We start from the raw sequence: 20,164 nt of genomic DNA on the forward strand, positions 1-20,164 counted from the left end.
CACCTAATATTAAAAAAAAGTAAACAAAAATGTATTTTACAGAGTCTGCTAATGTATGTGTTTTATTTATGTTATTTTGTGTTCATTATAGAAAAATCTGGGAATAGAAATAAAAAAGGAACATTATGCAGAGATAATTACTGTTAATATTTTTGATACGTAAGTTTAAAATTTTTTTCTATGATTATGTATTTCCACTTAAATGTTATTCCTATTTTGTAGTGCATAATTTTTCGTTGAAGAATATATTATATATATTTTCAATTTATGAGATTAGGCTTGTAATTAGTATTTGTCTGTTTGACTCAAACAGCTTAATGGATTGAAATAGTATTTAGTAATCAATAGATTGTGTGTAAAGAAACCCTACAGTGTGTATTTAAGTTGTTTGGTTAAATGTTCATTGTGTCTGTGGCTGAACAAATGTTTATTGAATGTTTGAAAGAAGCCTAGCACAGTGGGGAACCTAACAAACATTTTCAAGAGTTTTACATTTTCTGGTTCGAAGTTGATGTGTAAATGCAAAGCCATTGCCTAGTTAGTTAGGGTCTGGTTTCTTCTAATGCTTCATTGGCTTGGTAGGTGCTTTGGTTTCTTTTAATAATACTTGATCAGTTTTCTAGATAAGAAAAAAGAAGATACCTTTCCAGGATCTAAAGTTAATCCCTTGGTATTAGTTTTTAAAAAGAAAAATCTCTCAAAAGATGAAATGAGAAGTATCTAGCTAGGGAGAATTTAGGGAAAGTCTAAGGAGACTTTTGAAAAAAATGTAAGGATAAAGATGCTTATGATGATATTGGTCACGTTTCAGGTATTCTGACATCCCCCCAAATTCATATAATTATTATTTTTGCCAGTGAGGACCATAAATTATAAAGTAGGAGGGAAAAAGCAAACGTTTCTCAAACATTTTATGTTAAGAACCACTGTGAACTTCATCATCATAGTGCTAGGAAAGGATCTTTCTTTTAAGATATGTATGCTTCAGCATTGTACAGGACTCACTGAGGAACACACTTGTAGAAAAGATATATTTGCAGACAGGTAAGTGAGAAGTGATCAGGGTTTACATTCACTGGAGGGTAGAGGGGGTGAAAGGGAGAGAATTTAGAGATGGGTGCAGTTGACTGCAAACAGTGGCGAATGATTTTACCATGGCATGGAGAAAAACTGGGATGAAAGATTTTGACAGAGTTTCTGTTCTGCTTTTTTTAGGTAGGTCTCTTTATATGTTTACTTCCCTGGTTCACTTTAAAGTTATAGACAAAATTGAAAAGTACAAACAATTATACTTAAAAATCTACTCAGGCCACAGTTTCTGTGTCTGGATTGCCAAATGTGAAAGCACTAAAGTGCCCTTGTTCTCAGAGTTCTATTTAATTTTTAGAATAGTGAGAATTAATCTTTTAATAGAGAGATGAATCATATTCCTTCTTTTGAGAATGAGCTTGGCAACCTGGCTTTATGTGGAAGTTTATTCACAGTGGAAATACGTGTATTTTTCATTTTTTTATACGAGTTTCATTTGATTTTCTAGAAGCCACTTTTTCTATCTGTTTCATTGAGGACAAGTGTTTGTGACTGTATTTAGTGTTCCAGGAAGTTGCATGTCATCACTAACACGCACCCAAGCGGGAAGAAGTGAGGCGAAGTTATTTTTCCCTTACCTTGGTCATGGCAGTACTTTTTGTTTAAGAAATAATCTATTCATTACTTGTGAATATTTCATGGATATTTTGTGTGTGTAAAGTAAAAATTAAAGCTAAGTTGTCCTCCAAGTTATGAATTAAGAAAGAAAATATTTTCTTTCTTATAGTCAACTCTAAATAGTCAACTCTCCTATCCATACAAAACGTTCTTTTGATTTTATTGAACACAAATACCAAACAACAGTATTTCAGTAGAAATATTTGCTCTTAATATTTAGCGTGTTTTAAATGTGCTTTTTCAGCGTAGCATGGAAGCCATTTGGAACTAATGAGGAAGGGGAAAGCGAATGTTGGGGTCGATGGTCACTGCCACAGCCAGGCACAGGTCTGAGGACTTGTTTTTGTTAAAACAAACAAGCCATGAGATGCAGGAGATTCTGCCTCTTACAGATGGGGAAACTGTGGTGCAGAGAAATTAAGGCCCGCTCAAACCTGCACAGTTAGACCCTGGCATCCTAGCTCTTAATTATGCTTCTTACAATGAAAGTGTTAGGGACAGTGATTACAATGGAGGCCATCAGGTCAGTCCAGGTCCCCTTCCCATTTAGTATTTGTAACCATTTGAGTTTGCATGCCATTGGGTGGTAGAACACCCAGTGTACCACAGTTCTAACCTTCCTGATGGAGTTTTCAGCCTCCGAAATGTGAATTTAGGATGCTCTTACATCAAAATAGTTTATATCTGGAAGATTTTTATGATCAGTCACTTCTGCCACAGCCTGTGCAACTTCAAATTCAGCCCTGTCTCTGGAGCCGTTGTGCTTCAGGGTTATGTTTTGAAAGAAAATAATTTTTTTTTTTTTTTTTTTTTTTTTTGCACATAATTCTCTTTCCCACCTGGATTAGCCCAAAGATTTTTTTCTGTGCTCCAAGATTGGTAGCTTTAAATTGAGAGTGACTGTTGTGAATAGACAGTGTAGTTTTAAAGTGAAATGTAGACATACGGTTTCCATGTTACTGTTTCTGTATTACTTAAATTCTGCCTTGTTTTTTTCTCTTTAGTGAAATGGAGAATACATGTTTGGAAATGAGTTGAAGGCAAAGGTTGTTTTTGCACATTCTTGGAATGTGAACTCAGTTAAAAGAATGGCTGGGTACATTACCCTGTCATTTCCCCTTGACAGTCCTTTTGGTTGTCTGCCTTTTTATTGATGTTATTGCATCAACATTTCATTTTACCTTTTGGTTGTAAGGTGTGACTGCCATTTGGTCCATGGTTATAAAATAATTTATAGAGGGGAAATTCATAATAAAGAATGTTTGAAGATTATCTTGTTTCTTTTTGGTCACTGAAATTCATGCTTTTTTTCCCCACTTGATTGTTTATGGTCCATTTCTTATGAACTTATGACTAACATATTTTCAAAGCACAGAACACATTTTAAAAACTTGTTAGTTACTTTCCAGGAGAATGTTCTTTGGAGAATGTCTCCCTTTTCCTAGCCATGTAATTTTTTTTTTTTTTTTTTTTAAGACAGGATCATCTTATGTTGACCAGGCTGCAGTGCAGTGGTTATTCAGAGGTCTAATCATAGCCTGCTACAGTCCCAAACTCCTTGGCTCAAGCAATCCTTTTGCATCAGCCTCTGAGTAACTAGGACTACAGATGCACCCCACTGCACCCAGCCATGTGAATATTTCTTGATCAAGTATTTATGAAGAATTGTAAGAGCAAATATTTATTAATTGCAGGCTGCCTCCTGAGCTCTTATCCTGGAAAATATTTTATGCTTTGTAAAGGAGTGATAAGGAATCTTATCACCTGCTATGTGCTGTTAGAACCTGTGGTAATCTGGGAAGTGTAATGCTCCAGACTGTGGTAGGGTGAATGGGAGCTTCTTCAGAATGAGATACAAGTGGCATGCTTGAGGGATGACACAGATAATTGGAGTATGAGAAATTTTTTTGGGGGACTGTCAGGCAATTTGGGGGCTTAGGTGTCTCTGTGAGGAAAAGATTGAGACCAAATCTTGGATGCTCCCTGGGATTTTAATAAAGTAAGCATTGGAGAGCTCATGGCTATACAAGGGAAGGAGCTGTCAATTCAGCTATGTTAGGTAAATCTGCCAGCATTGGAGTTTGCTTGGTTAGGAGAGAAAGTGGAAGATGAGAAACCAGTTAAGGAATGATTGCAGTCATTTTAAGTGAGAAGCAATAAGGATCTGAAATTACATGGGAAGGGAGGAATAGCTGAGAACCACTGCAGTAAAATCACTGCAGCGGAGGGTAGAGAGGGAGAAGAGGAGACTGAAGTTTTAGTCCTGGGAAAGGAAGTCTGAGGAGAGAGGCAGATTGGTCAGGTAGAAAGGTGAATTTGGTTTATTGGCTTACAGAGTTTGTATTTGATATAACTTAGATAGATTTTATTTTATTCTTTTCATTTAGGTTTTAAATGTTTCTCAGAGCTTTATCTGTCATTAACCAAAACTTTCTAAATGTACTTTGTAAACGCTTAAGGAGCTCTTATTTTGAATGGTATTGATGGAAATGTTGGTTTTCTTACTTAAAATAAGACAATTTTTCTTATTTTTCACCTACTTTCATACTGTTAGATAAGAACTACACTTTGCCATGACAATTTTTTTCTTTATAGTTGCATGTTTTTCTTAACAAGAAAGTGAATTTGATGTGGAGTTGAAATTGGCTTTTATAAGGATTACGTCCTCATGCAGGCAATATGATATCACAGAGAGCTGGTATTCCTTTAGAAAGATAATGGTTGAAAGTACAACATAACAGCTTGGAAAAACCTGCAAGTTAAATATAGAAAATAGAAAATAGAACTTTTAGCTTAGAAAATAGAACATTGAGGCCTGGCGCTCATGCCTGTCATCTCAGCACTTTGGGAGACCGAAGTGGATGGATCACCGGAGGTCAGGAGTTTGAGACCAACCTGACAAACATGGTGAAACCCCATCTTTACTAAAAACACAAAAATTAGCCAGGCATGGTGGCGAGTACATGTAATCTCAGCTACTCGAGAGGCTGAGGCAGGAGAATTGAACCTTGGAGGTGGAGGTTGCAGTGAGCTGAAATCACGCCACTGCACTCCAGCTTGGGGAACAAGAGCGAGACTCTATCTCAAGAAAAGAAAATAGAAAATCAAGAATTTAAGTAATGTAATATTGTACGATATGATGAGGCCATGTTTTCTTGGTGTTCATTTATGTCAGGAAATGGAATGATAGGAAAGTAAGTCCTTTGTCACACACTTTTGGGGCAGGTTTAGCAGGTCATCAAATGATGGGGGATTTGGGAGAGAAGGGAGAAATACTGCAGGTGTGGGTTTCCCTTGCCATGCTGATACCATGAGAGTTAAGGCTGGTGACACCTGAAGGCTGATAAAGAGCAAATTTACTCCCTGGTCTTAAGTCCTGTGTTGCAGGTCCCCAAAACACGTGATACAATGTTTAGGAAGTGAAGTGAAGTGGCTAGTGGCTATGACTGACCATGAGAGAAGCCATAGAATCATACAATGAACACCTTCAAAAAGTAATAAGTAGTCTTATAAACTTTATCAGTGAGAATACCTGTCATATATTTTGCTGTTTATTGAGGTGGACCTATTTTTATAACACCCCTTTCATGCTTACACCCAACTTATATTGAAGCGGGGGAAGATAGGAATGCAGTAATATCTCTTATTTCCTAAAAATCTTGAGACCACTTTGGGGAGCACTTTTTTGTTTCTTTTTTGTAGCTGATTTATGTGTAACATTTATCACATACATTTACTGCAGAGAAATTAATACGACATTTAATCATTTTGTACAAGCAGTACTATAAAGTGGTTAAAACATTTTGAAAAGTGACCTGTGGGAAAGGAAAACGACATTTTGTTAAAGTGGTTCTTTTGACGGGGAAGTCTTGTCATGAAATGGTAATCCACATGCCATTAGAGTCTTGTGGAAAATAGTGACCAAAAGGAAGTAATGGCTTTTACTGTTGAAGACCACACAGTACCAAATACACAAACCCTCGCAGTGCTGCTTACCCAAAAGAAATCCCATGTCATTTTGGGGGAGTGATCTGTTATATTTGTAATTTGTGTAATACTATCTCTTGATGTTACAGATATTTTTTATATTTATTGATCCTTTTTCTCCAGAGTTAAAAGATATAGATGGCAACGATAGGGTTAAGAATAGAACACAGAACTAATGACACATACGTGACTAACATCGTCAAGCAGAAGCACAGCTTTGTGTGAGGGTGTTTTCTAGAATTTCTGAACTCTTTAGATTACTCTGTTAGATAAAACCAGTGTATCACGAGTTTCTCATTTGTAGTTGCCAAAAGAAAGAAAGAAAGAGAAAAGAAACCAATTAAAATTGGGCTTATTGGCTGTGGGTATGGTTTTAGGTGAAGACTGATGCAGGCACTCAGCTTTGTAACCAGGACTGAGTTTGTAGCATGTCTTCAGTGTGCCTTCCATGGTGTCAGTTTCAACTCATCGGGTGCTCTAGGCTCTCTTCCTATGGTAGCCAGATGAAAGAAGTGCTTCTAGACTTTGTATCTTCGTGGCACACCCTCCAGATAATTTTTTCAGAAACCTAGAACTTGCTCTCATTAGGTCAAATTGGATCATGTTCCATCCCAACTTGTGGCCAGTGGAATCAGACATGTTGATTGCCTAGAGTCAGTTATGGCTGGCCCCTTATGTGGGGGATGGGGTCAGCTGCATATGAGAGCTGCATGGTTGAGAACAGGACAAAATGACTTTCCCAAAGGAAAAGTTTTGCTTCTGTTTCTGGGAAAAGAAGACGTAGGCTGAAGATGACCAGCGAATGAGCGCTAGTCATGACATTTTGTAAAAGACCATTGCAGGGTTCACCCACCTCTGGGTAGATGTCAATGTGTAATCTTTTTATATGATTATGATCTTTCTATGATCTGTTTCTTGATTACTCTTATCTCAAATATTCCTTTTATAAAAACACCTTAAAACATTTTGTATGGGTAGTTGTTGAATCACTTATGCAGCAAAATGGAATGTAAGGATTCTTGTTAAAGGGAAATTTTTAGTCGTCATGAGTGACTTTTGAATACCTTTCTGTGAGATTTCTGCATTCCACATGTTACAGAGTAGCCAGTGGTGTATTCTGTCTGCAGGTATATTTTCTTTTCATTGGTGCCCCAGCAATGTAAAAACTTTGTGACTTTTCATATCTTGAAAAATGAGGAAATAATTGACTAGAGCTGAGAGCCCTTTGACCTCTCTTGGTGAGGCAAAGGCTCTCAGCACACCATCGTCATTAGCTTCCCCTGTTTCCTTACAGCCGTGTTTACAGTGCCTTCTGCAGGCACCTGAGTTGTAAGCCTCGCTGGGCACCTTGAACACTGGCATGCCTGCACTGTAGCTTTATCTACAGAAGGACCCAGCAAGTGTTCCCTGTTGCCCACCTACACTAGTGCTAGTGATCTCAGGGAAGTTGCTGGGTTAATTTATTATTGCTGGTGCTCTGCCACTTGGTTTTTAGTTGTTACTCTGGACCTGAAAGTTCTAATAGGCAGTAACTATTACTCAACTGTTGCTTCACCATATCCTTAACTGCATTGCATGTTGTTTCCTGAAAAATATTACTTTTGCATTGCTATTCTGCTTTAGCACGTGCTTACAAAGGCATTTCTTGGTGCTACTCATCTTCTCTTTTTCACTTTCACTTTTACCATGGCCCAGTAGGGGCATTTAAAGCCCTGGTATTTACTTATTTTCCTGGCCAATGTAAGTTGTAAAGAATAAACACAGCCTCTTTTTTTTTTTTTTATACAGATATAGTTAGATAAACAATTATAGCAAGCTTAGTTTACCAAGCACATTTGTGATAGCATAGCAATTTTCGTTTTTTATTTTTTGAGAGAGTCTGATTGACCCAGAATTGGGAACTATTAGGACAGTGGAAAGTAGATACTGAGGGAAAAAAAACCTGTCCAGCTTTTCCCCAATTTAGGGTATTTTTTTCTGAGTTTTCCTAAAATATTGATGAAGTTATAGGGCATATGAAGTACTTTTGTTTCTTTTTTTGACATACGGTTTCGCTCTGTTGCCCAGGCTGGAGTACAGCAGCACAATCATGGCTCACTTCAACCTCTGCCTCTGGGGCTCAGGTGATCAACACCTCAGTCTCCCCAGTAACTGGGGCTATAGGCGTACACCACCAAGCCTGGCTAATTTTATTTTTTTGTAGAGACAGAGTTTTGCCATGTTGCCCAGCCTGGCCTTGAACTCCTGGACTTAAGTGATCTGCCCACCTTTGCCTCCCAAAGTACTGGGAGTACAGGTGTGAGCCACCATGCCCTATCTGGAGTACTTATTCTGAAAAGTAAATGGCAGATAGAATTTTTGAATTCTCTATGTAACTGTCTCCCTTGTATTAGCATAATACATATGCATAATTTATATGCATAATTGAGTATATAAAGAAACTACGTATGTCTTGACTGTGAGGAAATCTGGTAATGTTTCCTCATATGTTGATTATTAAAAAAATAGACAATATTAAATTTCTTTATTAGTATATAGACAATAAAGCATGAAATAGATACAAATATTACTTATAAAAATCTTTTGAAAGAACATTTGAAAAATGGATGAGTGTCTTCTAGCCAGTTAATAGCAGAGAAAGAATTTAGTTTTGGTAGCTCTCATAAGCCGGTAACCATATGCCATGTCTCCAGATGTAAAATCCATCTGTTTTCCAGAAAAATGTGATGTGTGAATTTTCTTTTTATGTGTTATTTTGCACTCATTAATGTAAATTTTAGATTAAAAAAATCAAGTTTATTTGCTTTCTAAGAAAATGATCTCCTTTCCCATTTGCCAGCAGAATAATATATGTTCTAGGATGTGGGTGTGTCTTTTCCCAGTCATCTTATTTTCCCATACTATTAAACAGGGGAAATTGCTAATAACATATGCCAATATTTAGTTTCTCTCAATAAAGCCTATGTAAAAATATTCTAGGTCGGGCACGGTGGCTCACTCCTGTAATCCCAGCACTTTGGGAGGTCGAGGCGGGTGGATCACGAGGTCAGGAGATCAAGACCATCCTGGCCAACGTGGTGAAACCCCATCTCTACTAAAAATACAAAAAAAATTATCTGGGCATGGTGGCACGCACCTGTAGTCCCAGCTACTCGGGAGTCTAAGGCAGGAGAATCGCTTGAACCCGGGAGACAAAGGTTGCAGTGAGCCAAGATCGCGCCACTGCACTCCAGCCTGGGCGACAGAGTGAGACTCCGTCTCAAAAAAAAAAAAAAAAAAAAAAAAAAAAAAATTAACGCCAGAACCCCAGGCTTATTAAATGGCATAAGTCTTTGTAGAAAACATATTTAGCAGGTATCTAGTATCCTCAAAGTGCTATCAGAAAAAAAAATTTTCTTGCTAAGTATACAATTAATATTCCTTTTCCTTTGCAGTGCCATGAAATAAATCAATGAGGGGTTTCTTAAGTGATTTTCTGGGTGTCTGCTTATCCTGCTTCTTCAAGTCAGGAAAAAAGTTGACTTTTTATTGCGAACAGCCCTCTAGCCCTTCATCAAACTGTACCTGCTTTCAAGTTACTCTTTAAGGACAGTGTTGAAAACAATTACATACTAGATTCTGGTGTTTAGAGAAGGAAGATGCCTGAGTGAGTTTTCCTTGATTATGTCCTGTTTTATTTACTATTTACATTTCTACATTAACTGACCAGACTAGTGGTTATAAACTTAAACTTATTTTAATATAATAGAATTGAATAATTTTATGTATTAATTTTTTATTAATAGAGAATAGAAAGGTCAGTATTAGAGAAATTACTGATGAGTGTGTTTTCTTTGATGTTACAAAAAAGCATGGAAACTTATATTTGAATTTTATTGACCTAAATTGGATGGCAGTGCTAGAGATAATACTTATGATGAGGGCACATATCTTATTCATTTATCTTATGTAATTGAAGATGACAACATGCGCACGTGGTCTTTATTTGGAAGAGGGTAGGAACTCACAAAGTATCTATGCTTTCAAGTGTTGTATTTCCTCTTTTGGTTCTGGAAATATCTAGGTCATTCTGAGCTTTTAATGAGATGTGCAATTTCTTGCATAAGATTTCCCTAAATGGCTGGCATAGAAAGAAATAAATAATAGGGTCCAGGCATACATTTGCAGCAGATAGTAGCAGAGTGAATTCTTTCATATACCGCAAGATTTCTTTTGACTGGCAGCTGTAATGAGCTTCGGTCTGACTCTTTGTGTAGGGGATTCTGGCAATATGGTAAGGTACAAAACAGACAAAAAACACGAACACGATGCTGAATATGTTGCGGCTAGATTTCTTTTTGACTGAAGTGGAATTCCGACTTGACTTAAGGTGGGACTTAAAGATTTTCTTTGTGATAGCAGTATAGAAGACGATTAACAAAAGAAACACAATCCAGAAGATGCCCACGAAGATGTAGTTTGATGCTGTGTGCCACTTCCGTCCCAGTTCACTTTTCAATTCTATACATTTTATATTTGTAACCTCCCTAACACTCTGGTTGGTCAGAATAATATTTGGAACAGCAAGGAGGAGCATGAGCATCCATACTATCACTGACAGGAGTTTGCTGTAACTCACTGACTGGATGAAAGAAGTCCAAAGAGGCTTTACAATTTTATAGTATCTGTCAAAGCTGATGAGCCCAAAGAACACAATGCTGACGTACATGTTGACGTAGAAGAGCACGGCAGAGACCCTGCACACAAACACATTCAGCTGCCAGGGGCCAAGGCCTGAGTCACTAAGGATCTTGAAAGGAAAAGTCAGACTCATCACAAAGTCAGCAATAACAATGTTCTTGAGATAGATGATGAAACTCTTGGAGCTGGGCACGTAAAAGAATATCCATCCTGACACTCCATTGAGTAGGATTCCCACAATGAAGACCACACAGTACAGCACGGGAATGATCTGCTGAGTGATCAGGAGGTTCTTAGAGCAGGATTCATCTGGAGGCTGTGTGGAGGTTGAATTGATCATCTTGTAACTTCTGAAGGCAGAGGCCTGAAAAGAGGTGTGAACTAGTCACTCACAGGGCACTTATGGCCTGTAAGACATTTGCTGAGTAGTATGGCCAAGGGCAATGAATATAGTCAAACCTACCAAATTTTTGAAGCCACCTTTTTACTCTGTGTAAGTTAGACACTCATCTGTCCCTCACTCCCTCCCTCTGTTCTTCCTTTTCTTTCTTTTGGTCTTCCTTTTCTCCTTTCCCTCCCTCTTTTCCCCTTTACCCACTCCCCGCTCCCTCTTTTCTTCCTTCTCCCCTCTCCCCCTCCCTTTCCCCCCTTCCTTTCCCCCCTCCCTTTCCTCCCTCTTCCTTCTTCCTTTTTTTTGGGCACTGAAAAGGGAAGAATGGAGTAGCCAGGTGGCAGTAAAGAGAAACTGGAGCAGCAGGGCAGTTTGAGAACTTCTAGGTAATAACGGAGACAGCATGTCCCTAAAATAATAATGGTTCCCTATAAAACTCCAGAGTTCTAGGAAATAATCACTTAGGTATAATCTTAAAGGGTAATAACTGTAAAAGCAGAATTAATGTTTTATTTTATTCAGAATCCCATGTGTAATGTATTTTTTTAAAACCTATGTTGGAAATGTGATTGTTTTTTCCTAAAAGAGAAATTTTTATGGATTCATAAAATCATTATAAATGTTTACATATTAAGATCTATTCAGACAGACCTTACTTTTAGAAAAGTGTATTCTACATATATGTTGGACATGAAACAGTGTCTAACAAGCATATACATTCAAATGTTAACTGGTATTTTTGGTGTGGGATTATGGGTACCTTTTCAATATTGAGCTTTTTTGTTTTTTTTCCCATTGAAAAACTGATTTGCATTATTTTTATAAATTAGAATACAAATACAAATGATAAAAAGTGCTTTAAACATTCTGAGAAATGCTTCCCAAAGTACATTCTACATCTGTACTGTTCAGTATGGTAGCCACTAGCCATGTGTGGGTGTTGAGCACTTGAAATATGGCCTGTCCAGATTGAGATGTTCTGTAAATATAAAATGCACTCTAGACTTTGCAGACTTGGAGTGAAAAAATGTAAAATATCTCAATATTTTTAATATTGATCCCATGTTGAAATAATATTTACAAATGCTCTATTAAATAAAGTATATTATTAATCTCAAATTTCACTTAATTTTACTTTTTAAGACTCTGGCTACTAGAAAATTTTAAATTACATATGTGGTTCACATTATGGTTTTATTGCACAGTGCTGTGCTAGGTGTTATCCAGAACTTCTATTGTTTAGGGATCCTGTATATTCTTCACTGATGTCGGAAGTGTTGATTTAGGGCAGAGGGAAGGCTAGAATTAAATTCAAAAGGTTATTTGATACATCGGAAACAAACGTTTACTGCCCATCTTATATGTGAGCAATGCCAGTTATCCTGCTTAAAACCCTTTAGTAGTCTGTCCTTGCCTTCAGGAGAATGTCCTAAGTCTGTAATGTTGAAGTCCTTTCTTGTTCTGCCTCCTGCTTCCTCCATCCCCAGCACTGAGTTCCTGCTGTCCTGGGCTCTTCTGCTTCTTTTTAGGTTCGATGATTTCTCTCTGTCTGAACCTTTGCACAGACTTTCATTTGTGTCAAAACTGTTCCCATACCTTCTTGATGGGCTAACTTCTCTTCATCCTCAAGGCCTCAGCTTAATTGTCAATTTCCTTAGGAAACCTCAACTTTCTGAGCCTGGTTTGGGGTAGATTGAGTGTGTGCTTATCATCCTGTGTCTTTCTCCTATCAACACTCCTCTCCAGCTGTTTGTCTCTTCCACTACTACAAGCTCCTTCAGAGGAGAAAGATCATGTCATTTTTTTACTCTTGTATTCTTTGCATAATATTTAGGACATCAGATAGTTAAAATATTTGTGAAATAAATGAATATGCACTCTGGAAATATAAGGCATGAATCCCTTGCTCTTAAGATTTATTCAGGGATCAAGGGAAAGAAAGATTGTGGGAACAGTGGGTACCTTGATGTCAGAGAATGCATCTTTTTCATCTGTATTTGTGGTGCCAGCACAGTGCATATCAGTGAAGGACAAGTTAGGTCAATAAATTTAAGCATGACAAAGGGATATTTTGAAACATGGAATATGAAATAGTCATGTTCCACATAAAAAAAGTACATCCATGTAAACCTTTGTGCTGCTTCCTACACAAGAATATCTGGTTTCTATGTATCTTCCTTTCCTGTGTGCTTTCCTCTTGCTTTATGACATAAAAAAAGAAATATTGATAGACACTTGATTTTGCCAGTCTATGGACTTCCTATAGAAGGAATGAGTACCCCAAATCACTTCCTCCACAAAACCTTTCACTAGCACTATTCCTCCTCTTCCCTGTAGCCTTATGTGCTTGGCTCTGGGCATAGTGGGTTTGTACTCATTTGCTTCTTTGTAGGTCTTCTATCACCTTTCTCCTTATGAGCCTGTTTCATATTTTAAAAGATAAGGGAGGGGGAGCATATTTTCCATTTTTAACTGTCTACTGTGACTAAGAGTCTGTGTCTGGTAACTAATTTGTTTGGTAACTGTCTCTTGACAGTTAGATGCATTTTGGTTTAAATGCCAGTCTTGCAGAGCTTGAGAGAATGCATGCTGCTATATTCCCACGTCTAATTTGGTTTCCCAGTTCTAGGCACACAACCCCCCCAACCTCTGCACCTGGCCATTGTGGTGTCATACTCATAGTAGGTACTAAGTACTTGTGGGATTCACTTGAGTTTAAAATATAAAAAAACTGTAGATGTCATTTTGGAAAACAGAAATATTAACTATGTAATATATAATTATATGGTGAAATATTGAATAATTTCCCAGAAAGAATTTAATGAGAGCCAAATTCCTTTCCTTTTGGAAATACTATAGAAGCCACTATTTGTAGAAATAGTGAATCCCATAGAATGAGAGACATAATTCCTTTTCTTATAGAAACCCTTGCCGGGCGCGGTGGCTCAAGCCTGTAATCCTAGCACTTTGGGAGGCCGAGACGGGTGGATCACAAGGTCAGGAGATCGAGACCATCCTGGCTAACACGGTGAAACCCGTCTCTACTAAAAAATACAAAAAACTAGCCGGGCGAGGGTGGCGGGCGCCTGTAGTCCCAGCTACTCGGGAGGCTGAGGCAGGAGAATGGCGTAAACCCGGGAGGCGGAGCTTGCAGTGAGCTGAGATCTGGCCACTGCACTCCAGCCTGGGCGACAGAGCGGGACTCCGTCTCAAAAAAAAAAAAAAGAAACCCTTTTAAAATTATTTTCTCAGAGTCTTGTGTCTTTCGTATTTCTGAGCTGCAGTATTTCTGTATGTGGCCTAATGCTGCAGGTCCAGAACTCTGCTCTCAGATTCCTGAGGTTGCTGGGAATCTGCATACATATGCCCTGATGATATACATCATTCCCCTTCACTGCTCCCACCACTTTGAGTTGGATGGAGGGGACTGATTGACCAAGGTAAACTTCTAGAGCAGCTTTGCCTCCTGAAACGGAGTGAATGCACACAGCTTACCCGGGCCCTTTCCCCAAACACTGCTATTTTGGCAGTTTTGATGCAATTGCAGATGAGATTCCAGTTTAGGATGGGAGGTTTTAGACGTGCTGGTTGGGTGCCTCTGCTACCCTGTGACACTGTCTGGTTTGATACAGCAGCAGCTCATGCCAGGACAGATTTCTTCATCTTAAAGGGACACTCTAAAGGAATAAGCTAAAGAGAAATTCCTCTTGGTAGTAATTTTTGAACTCTTAAATTTTTGATTTTTTTTTTTTTTTTTAAAAGCACTGGGGTTAATGGTGAGGGCATTCTGTCTTTTGACATCCTTTTCTGTAGGGCAGATCAGAGCAGTAATAGACTGAGAGATGTGTGGAAAAGAAACTTGCTTAAGGCAAGTAAGACCAAATTATATATTGAGACCAAAAGGCAGGAATATGTGTTGGATGAAAAATAGGACAAAATCATTAAAAAAGACATGTATCATTTGGACCTCGTGATACCTGCTCAGTCTCTACTCCTTATCTTTAGTGTAGATTGAGATGATTTAATGTCCTGATACAGGGACCTACAGAAACTTCAGATCTTTCACAAATGAAGGAAATCGTTTTATCCTCATGTTGACTTTATACAAAAATGTAAAGTAAGAACCAAAAGAATCAGAAAAGAAGCTCTTAGTGTGCTCAGCAACCCTCCCTTCCCTGCCCACTTCTCAGTTGATTCACTGCTTCTTACCAGTTCATGCTAGTCCATTAAAGATGAGAGATAGGCAACAGAAAAAATATCAAAAGATGAACAGGACTTCTGGATGATAACTGGATTACTGGATAAGCAGGCATTCTGGTGAGCCAGTTTGTGTAGGTGTCTGTTTGTGGAGCCCTGCTCATTGATGGTTACTTCTGATATTATCACTGAATTTCTGTAGTGAAAGTTGTCATTATGTTAACCTTGAGGCTTTAGGAATGTAAACAATGCTTCCTAAATTCTAGAGATCACATTTAAGAAAGATTTGTATATATAGCTAAACTTTTTAAAAAGGGATACTGTGGCTGGGCATGGCTCATGCCTGTAATACCAGCACTTTGGGAGGCCAATGCGGGTGGATCACCTGAGGTTAGGAGTTCAAGACCAGCCTGGCCAACATAGTGAAACCCCACCTCTACTAAAAATACAAAAATTAGCCAGCTGTGGTGGCAGGCACCTGTAATCCCAGCTACTTGGGAGGCTGAGGTAGGAGAACTGCTTGAACCTGGGAAGCAGAGGTTGCAGTAAGCTGAGCTCCTACCATTGCACTCCAGCCTGGGCTTCAGAGCAGAACTCTGTCTCAAAAAAAAAAAAAGAAAAAAAAAAAAAGGGAGGTTACTGTGTAATAGTGTAAGTCTTGAAATTTTCTCAGGTGAAACTTGGCCTTGTTTCACAAATCCAGATACATGAGAATGAAGTGGTCTGAAATGTTTTAGCCTACGTTGTCTGCTGTCACTTTGGAGTCTTTGGTAACATAATTAAAGAACATGGCAGAATGACATTTATGAGACCCAAAGACAGTTATTAAAATGTAGTGGGAGCGTTTTGTGGATTGCTTTCCTTCAACAATTTTTTTTTTTTTTGCAAAGTTAGAAAGAATGTCAATGCCGAAGATTCAATCTGATTTAAATAGTGAGTGCACTTGTCCCTTAGTGCAGTGTAATATCTTAGGATTGTGCGGCATGAAGTGTTCTCAAGTTGTCACATATTACATATAACCTCAGGGTTCTCTCTTTGGGCAGAATTTAATTGATACAAGGCTATGCAAAGCAATGATCACTCCAGAAATACGTTTATCTTAATAAAAGCAGGCTTAGTCAGCTCTGAGTTCGTTACTCATCTGTGTAATTATATACCGTGACCTATTTTCCTCTTGTATTAGACCACCTTCCATCATCCTAATTGTGAGCTATGATTCCTTCTCTGAAGGAAAGAATTACTCCTTTATAGCATGTTGATGAAATTAACAAAGCTCTTGATAATACTTGAGGAATTAAAAAAATTACCTTTTAAGATTTTTTTTGCATAATATGAGATCTCTTTTCAGTGAAGTTGTTTTGCCCAGTGAGTGTTTATCGTCTTGAAGTGGCCAAAGTGTTTTTTCATTAAAGATCCTGCATTACAGGAAACAAAAAAACCAAAGATTTAAGTGAGCACCAGACTTTTATTGGGGAAATATATCTGTACTTGCTTCTTAAATTCAGCTTGTGTAATTGTGAAATATTCCAACATGTGCATTTGTTGTTTCACTGTACTTGCTATTTGTTGTCAATATGATCATTGATTATTGATTTATATGATTTATGATAATATGATTATTGATTTGGTTGCAGCCTCTTGTGGGAAACTTAAACTCTTTGAGAGCTTGGGCATGAAGTGGTTTTGGTTATTGGTTTATATTACCCCCCCTTGGATAAGGGTGATCAAATCAGTTTATCCAGTGACTGAATATAGCAATTCATTTCAGCCAGGAAATCATAGGTCTAATTGCAGGTGGATTTTTTTTATTGTTTTGTTTTTAAAAAAACCTTTGTCTTATTGACCTTTTGGGCCAGATAATTATTTATTTTTGGGAGCTGTCCTCCACATTGTAAGATGTTTAGCAGCATTTCTGACTTCTGCCTACTAGATGCCAGTAACCCCCTGCCCAAGTTGCGGTAATCAAAAATATTTATAGACTTTGCCAAATGTCCTCTGAGGGACAAAATTGCCCTCATTTGATTACCACCAGTCTAATGAGACTAATGTGTGGACTTTGCAGAGATAACACCTGAAAGCCACATGGTCTGAAAGGAAGAGGATAGGTTTAGCAAAATGGTGGTAGGATTTGGTTCTGCCTTAGTCTAGGTTTTCATATTTCTAAATTCTTTAAACCACTGAGTGCTCCCTAAACTTTAATGTGCATACACATTACCTGGGATCTTGCTAAAATGAGGACTGAGATTCCATTATGTCTGGAGTTTGGCATGTGATATGGTTTGGCTCTGTGTCCCCACCCAAATCTCATCTTGTAGCTCCCATAATACCCACATGTTGTGGGAGGGACCCAGTGGGAAATGATTGAATTATGGGGGTGGGTCTTTCCATGCTGTTTTGGTGATAGTGAATGGGTCTCATGAGATGTGGTGGTTTTAAAAACAGGAATTGCCCTACACAAGCTCTCTTCTCTTGTCTGCTGCCATGTGAGACATGCCTTTCACCTTCCACCATGATTGTGAGGCCTCCCACCATGCGGAACTGTAAGTCCAGTAAACCTCTTTCCTTTGTAAACTGTCCTGTTTCTGATACATCCTTATCAGCAGTGTGAAAACAGACTAATACAGTAAATTGGTACCAGTAGAGTGGGATGTTGCTGAAAAGATACCTGAAAATGTGGAAGTGACTTTGGAACTGGGCAACAGGCAGAGATTGAAACAGTTTGGAGGGCTCAGAAGAAGACAGGAAAATGTGGGAAAGTTTGGAACTTCCTAGAGACTTGGTGAATGGCTTTGCCCAAAATGCTGATAGTGATATAGAGAATAAAGTCCAGGATGAGGTGGTTTCAGATGGAAATGAAGAACTTGTTGGGAACTGGACCAAAAGTGACTCTTACTATGTTTTAGCAAAGAGACTGGTGGCATGTTTTGCCCTTACTCTAAAGATTTGTGGAACTTTGAACTTGAGGAAGATGATTTAGGGTATCTAGCTGAAGAAATTTCTAAGCAACAAAGCATTCAAGAGGTGATTTAGGNCTTGTTGGGAACTGGACCAAAAGTGACTCTTACTATGTTTTAGCAAAGAGACTGGTGGCATGTTTTGCCCTTACTCTAAAGATTTGTGGAACTTTGAACTTGAGGAAGATGATTTAGGGTATCTAGCTGAAGAAATTTCTAAGCAACAAAGCATTCAAGAGGTGATTTAGGTGCTGTTAAAAGCATTCAGTTTTATAAGGGAAGCAGAGTGTAAAAGTTCAGAAAAGTTGTAGCCTGACAATGCAATAGAAAGAAAATCCCATTTTCTGAGGAGAAATTCAAGCCAGCTGCAGAAATTTGCATAAGCAAGGAGGAACTGAACGTTAATCCTCAAGAAAATGGGGAAAATGTATACAGGGCATGTCAGAGGTCTTCACAGCAAGCCCTAGAGGCCATCACAGGCCTGGAGGCCTAGAAGGAAAAAGTGGTTTTGTGGGCCCCAGCCCAGGGTGTCTGTGCTATGTGCAGCCTGGGGAATTGGTGCCCTGCATCCCAGCCACTCTAGTGTGGCTGAAAGGGGCCAATGTAGAGCTCGGGCCATGGCTTCAGAGTGTGCAAGCGTCAAGCCTTGGCAGCTTCTACGTGGTGTTGAGCCTGCGAGTGCACAGAAGTCAAGAACTGGGGTTTGGGAACCTCTGCCTAGATTTCAGAAGATGTGTGGAAATGCCTGGATGTCCAGGCAAAAGTTTACTGCAGAGGCAGGGCTTTCATGGAGAACCTGTGCTAGGGCAGTGTGGAAGGGAAATGTGGGGTTGGAGCCCCCACACAGAGTCCCTACTGGGACACCATCTAATGGAGCTGTGAGAGGAGGGCCACCTTCCTCCAGAACGGTAGATCCACTGACAGCTTGTACTGTTGGCCTGGAAAAGCTGCAGACTCTCAACGCCAGCCTGTGAAACAGCCAGGAGGGAGGCTGTACCCTGCAAAGCCACAAGGGTGGAGCTGCCCAAGACCACGGGAACCCACCTCTTGCGTTGCGTGTCCTGGGTGTGAGACATGGAGTCAAAGGAGATCATTTTGGAACTTCAGGATTTGACTGCCCTGCTGGATTTTGGACTTGGATGGGGCCTGTAGCCCCTTTGTTTCGGCCAGTTCCTCCCATTTGGAATGGCTGTATTTACCCAATGCCTCTACCGCATTTTATCTAGGAAGTAACGAACTTGCTTTAGATTTTACAGGCTTATAGGCGGAAGGGACTTGCCTTGTCTGGGATGAGACTCTGGACTGGACTTTTGAGTTAATGCTGAAATGAATTGAGACTTTGGGGGACTGTTGGAAGACATGATTGGTTTTGAAATGTGAAGATATGAGATTTGGGAGGGGCCAGGGGTGGAATTACATGGTTTGGCTCTGTGTCCCCACCCAAATCTCATCTTGTGGGTCCCATAATTTCCACGTGTTGTAGGAGGGACTTGGTGGTAGATGATTGAATTATGGGAGTAGGTCTTTCTGTGCTGTTCTTATGATAGCAGATGGGTCTCATGCGATCTGATGGTTTTAAAAGCAGGAGTTGCCCTGCACAAGCTCTCTTCTCTTGTCTCCCACCATGTGAGATGTGCCTTTCACCTTCTACCATGTTTGTGATGCCTCCTCAGCCATGTGAAACTGTAAGTCCAGTAAACCTCTTTCTTTTGTAAATTGCCCATTCTCAAGTATATCTTTATCAGTAGTGTGAAAATGGACTAATAAATCATGATATGCTGCTGGTCCATGTACCACTCTTTGAATTAGCATCATTTTTTTCCCCCCAGATCCTGTGCCCAGGAGACATTTAATAAATGGTGATGAGGGTGAAATATTTTTGTTGTAGTTGGGACTTTAGACAAGAAAAATTATATTCCAAGTAGGCCTGAAATCTAGGATCTTTGCCCAAGTTTATTCATTATATTTCATCATAATCTTCGCATCTTTATGGTCTCTTGGAAACGTAAATTGGTATTTTATACCTGTTTGAGAGATGGTGGTGGTGATCATCTTATATTTACTTAGAATGTTCCTAAAAGGTCATGAGGTTCTCGTTGGAAAGAAAGAGATTAAGTTCTGCATGGAATAATAATCTCAGTGGCCTAGAGCAGTACGGAACATGTGCTAGTTGTAAATGATATATTCTAACTTCACAACATTGAGGCTTTTATTAAAAAGTCCAAAAAAAAAAAAAAAAAAAAAAAAA

The 20,164-nt window shown here is 38.9% G+C and overlaps 2 protein-coding genes across 2 annotated transcripts in view; one reads left to right on the forward strand and one right to left on the reverse strand.

The window, feature by feature from the left end:
* MED12L (mediator complex subunit 12L) overlaps positions 1-20,164 on the forward strand; it is a 352,689-nt gene that overhangs the window by 120,359 nt on the left and 212,166 nt on the right. The gene's annotated exons all lie outside the window — the stretch shown is intronic.
* P2RY14 (purinergic receptor P2Y14) overlaps positions 8,998-20,164 on the reverse strand; it is a 30,522-nt gene continuing 19,355 nt past the window's right edge. Inside the window, exons 2-3 of the mRNA XM_017854941.1 lie at positions 16,270-16,377; positions 8,998-10,738 (exon numbers count right to left, since the gene is read on the reverse strand). Of these exons, the coding sequence (XP_017710430.1) occupies positions 9,698-10,714 (1,017 nt within the window). The 5' untranslated portion in view covers positions 10,715-10,738; positions 16,270-16,377 and the 3' untranslated portion in view covers positions 8,998-9,697. The remainder of the gene's footprint in view (positions 10,739-16,269; positions 16,378-20,164) is intronic.

The sequence above is a fragment of the Rhinopithecus bieti genome, unplaced genomic scaffold (genome assembly GCF_001698545.2).
Source record: "Rhinopithecus bieti isolate Rb0 unplaced genomic scaffold, ASM169854v2 scaffold_36840, whole genome shotgun sequence".
Classification (NCBI taxonomy): Eukaryota; Metazoa; Chordata; class Mammalia; order Primates; family Cercopithecidae; genus Rhinopithecus; species Rhinopithecus bieti.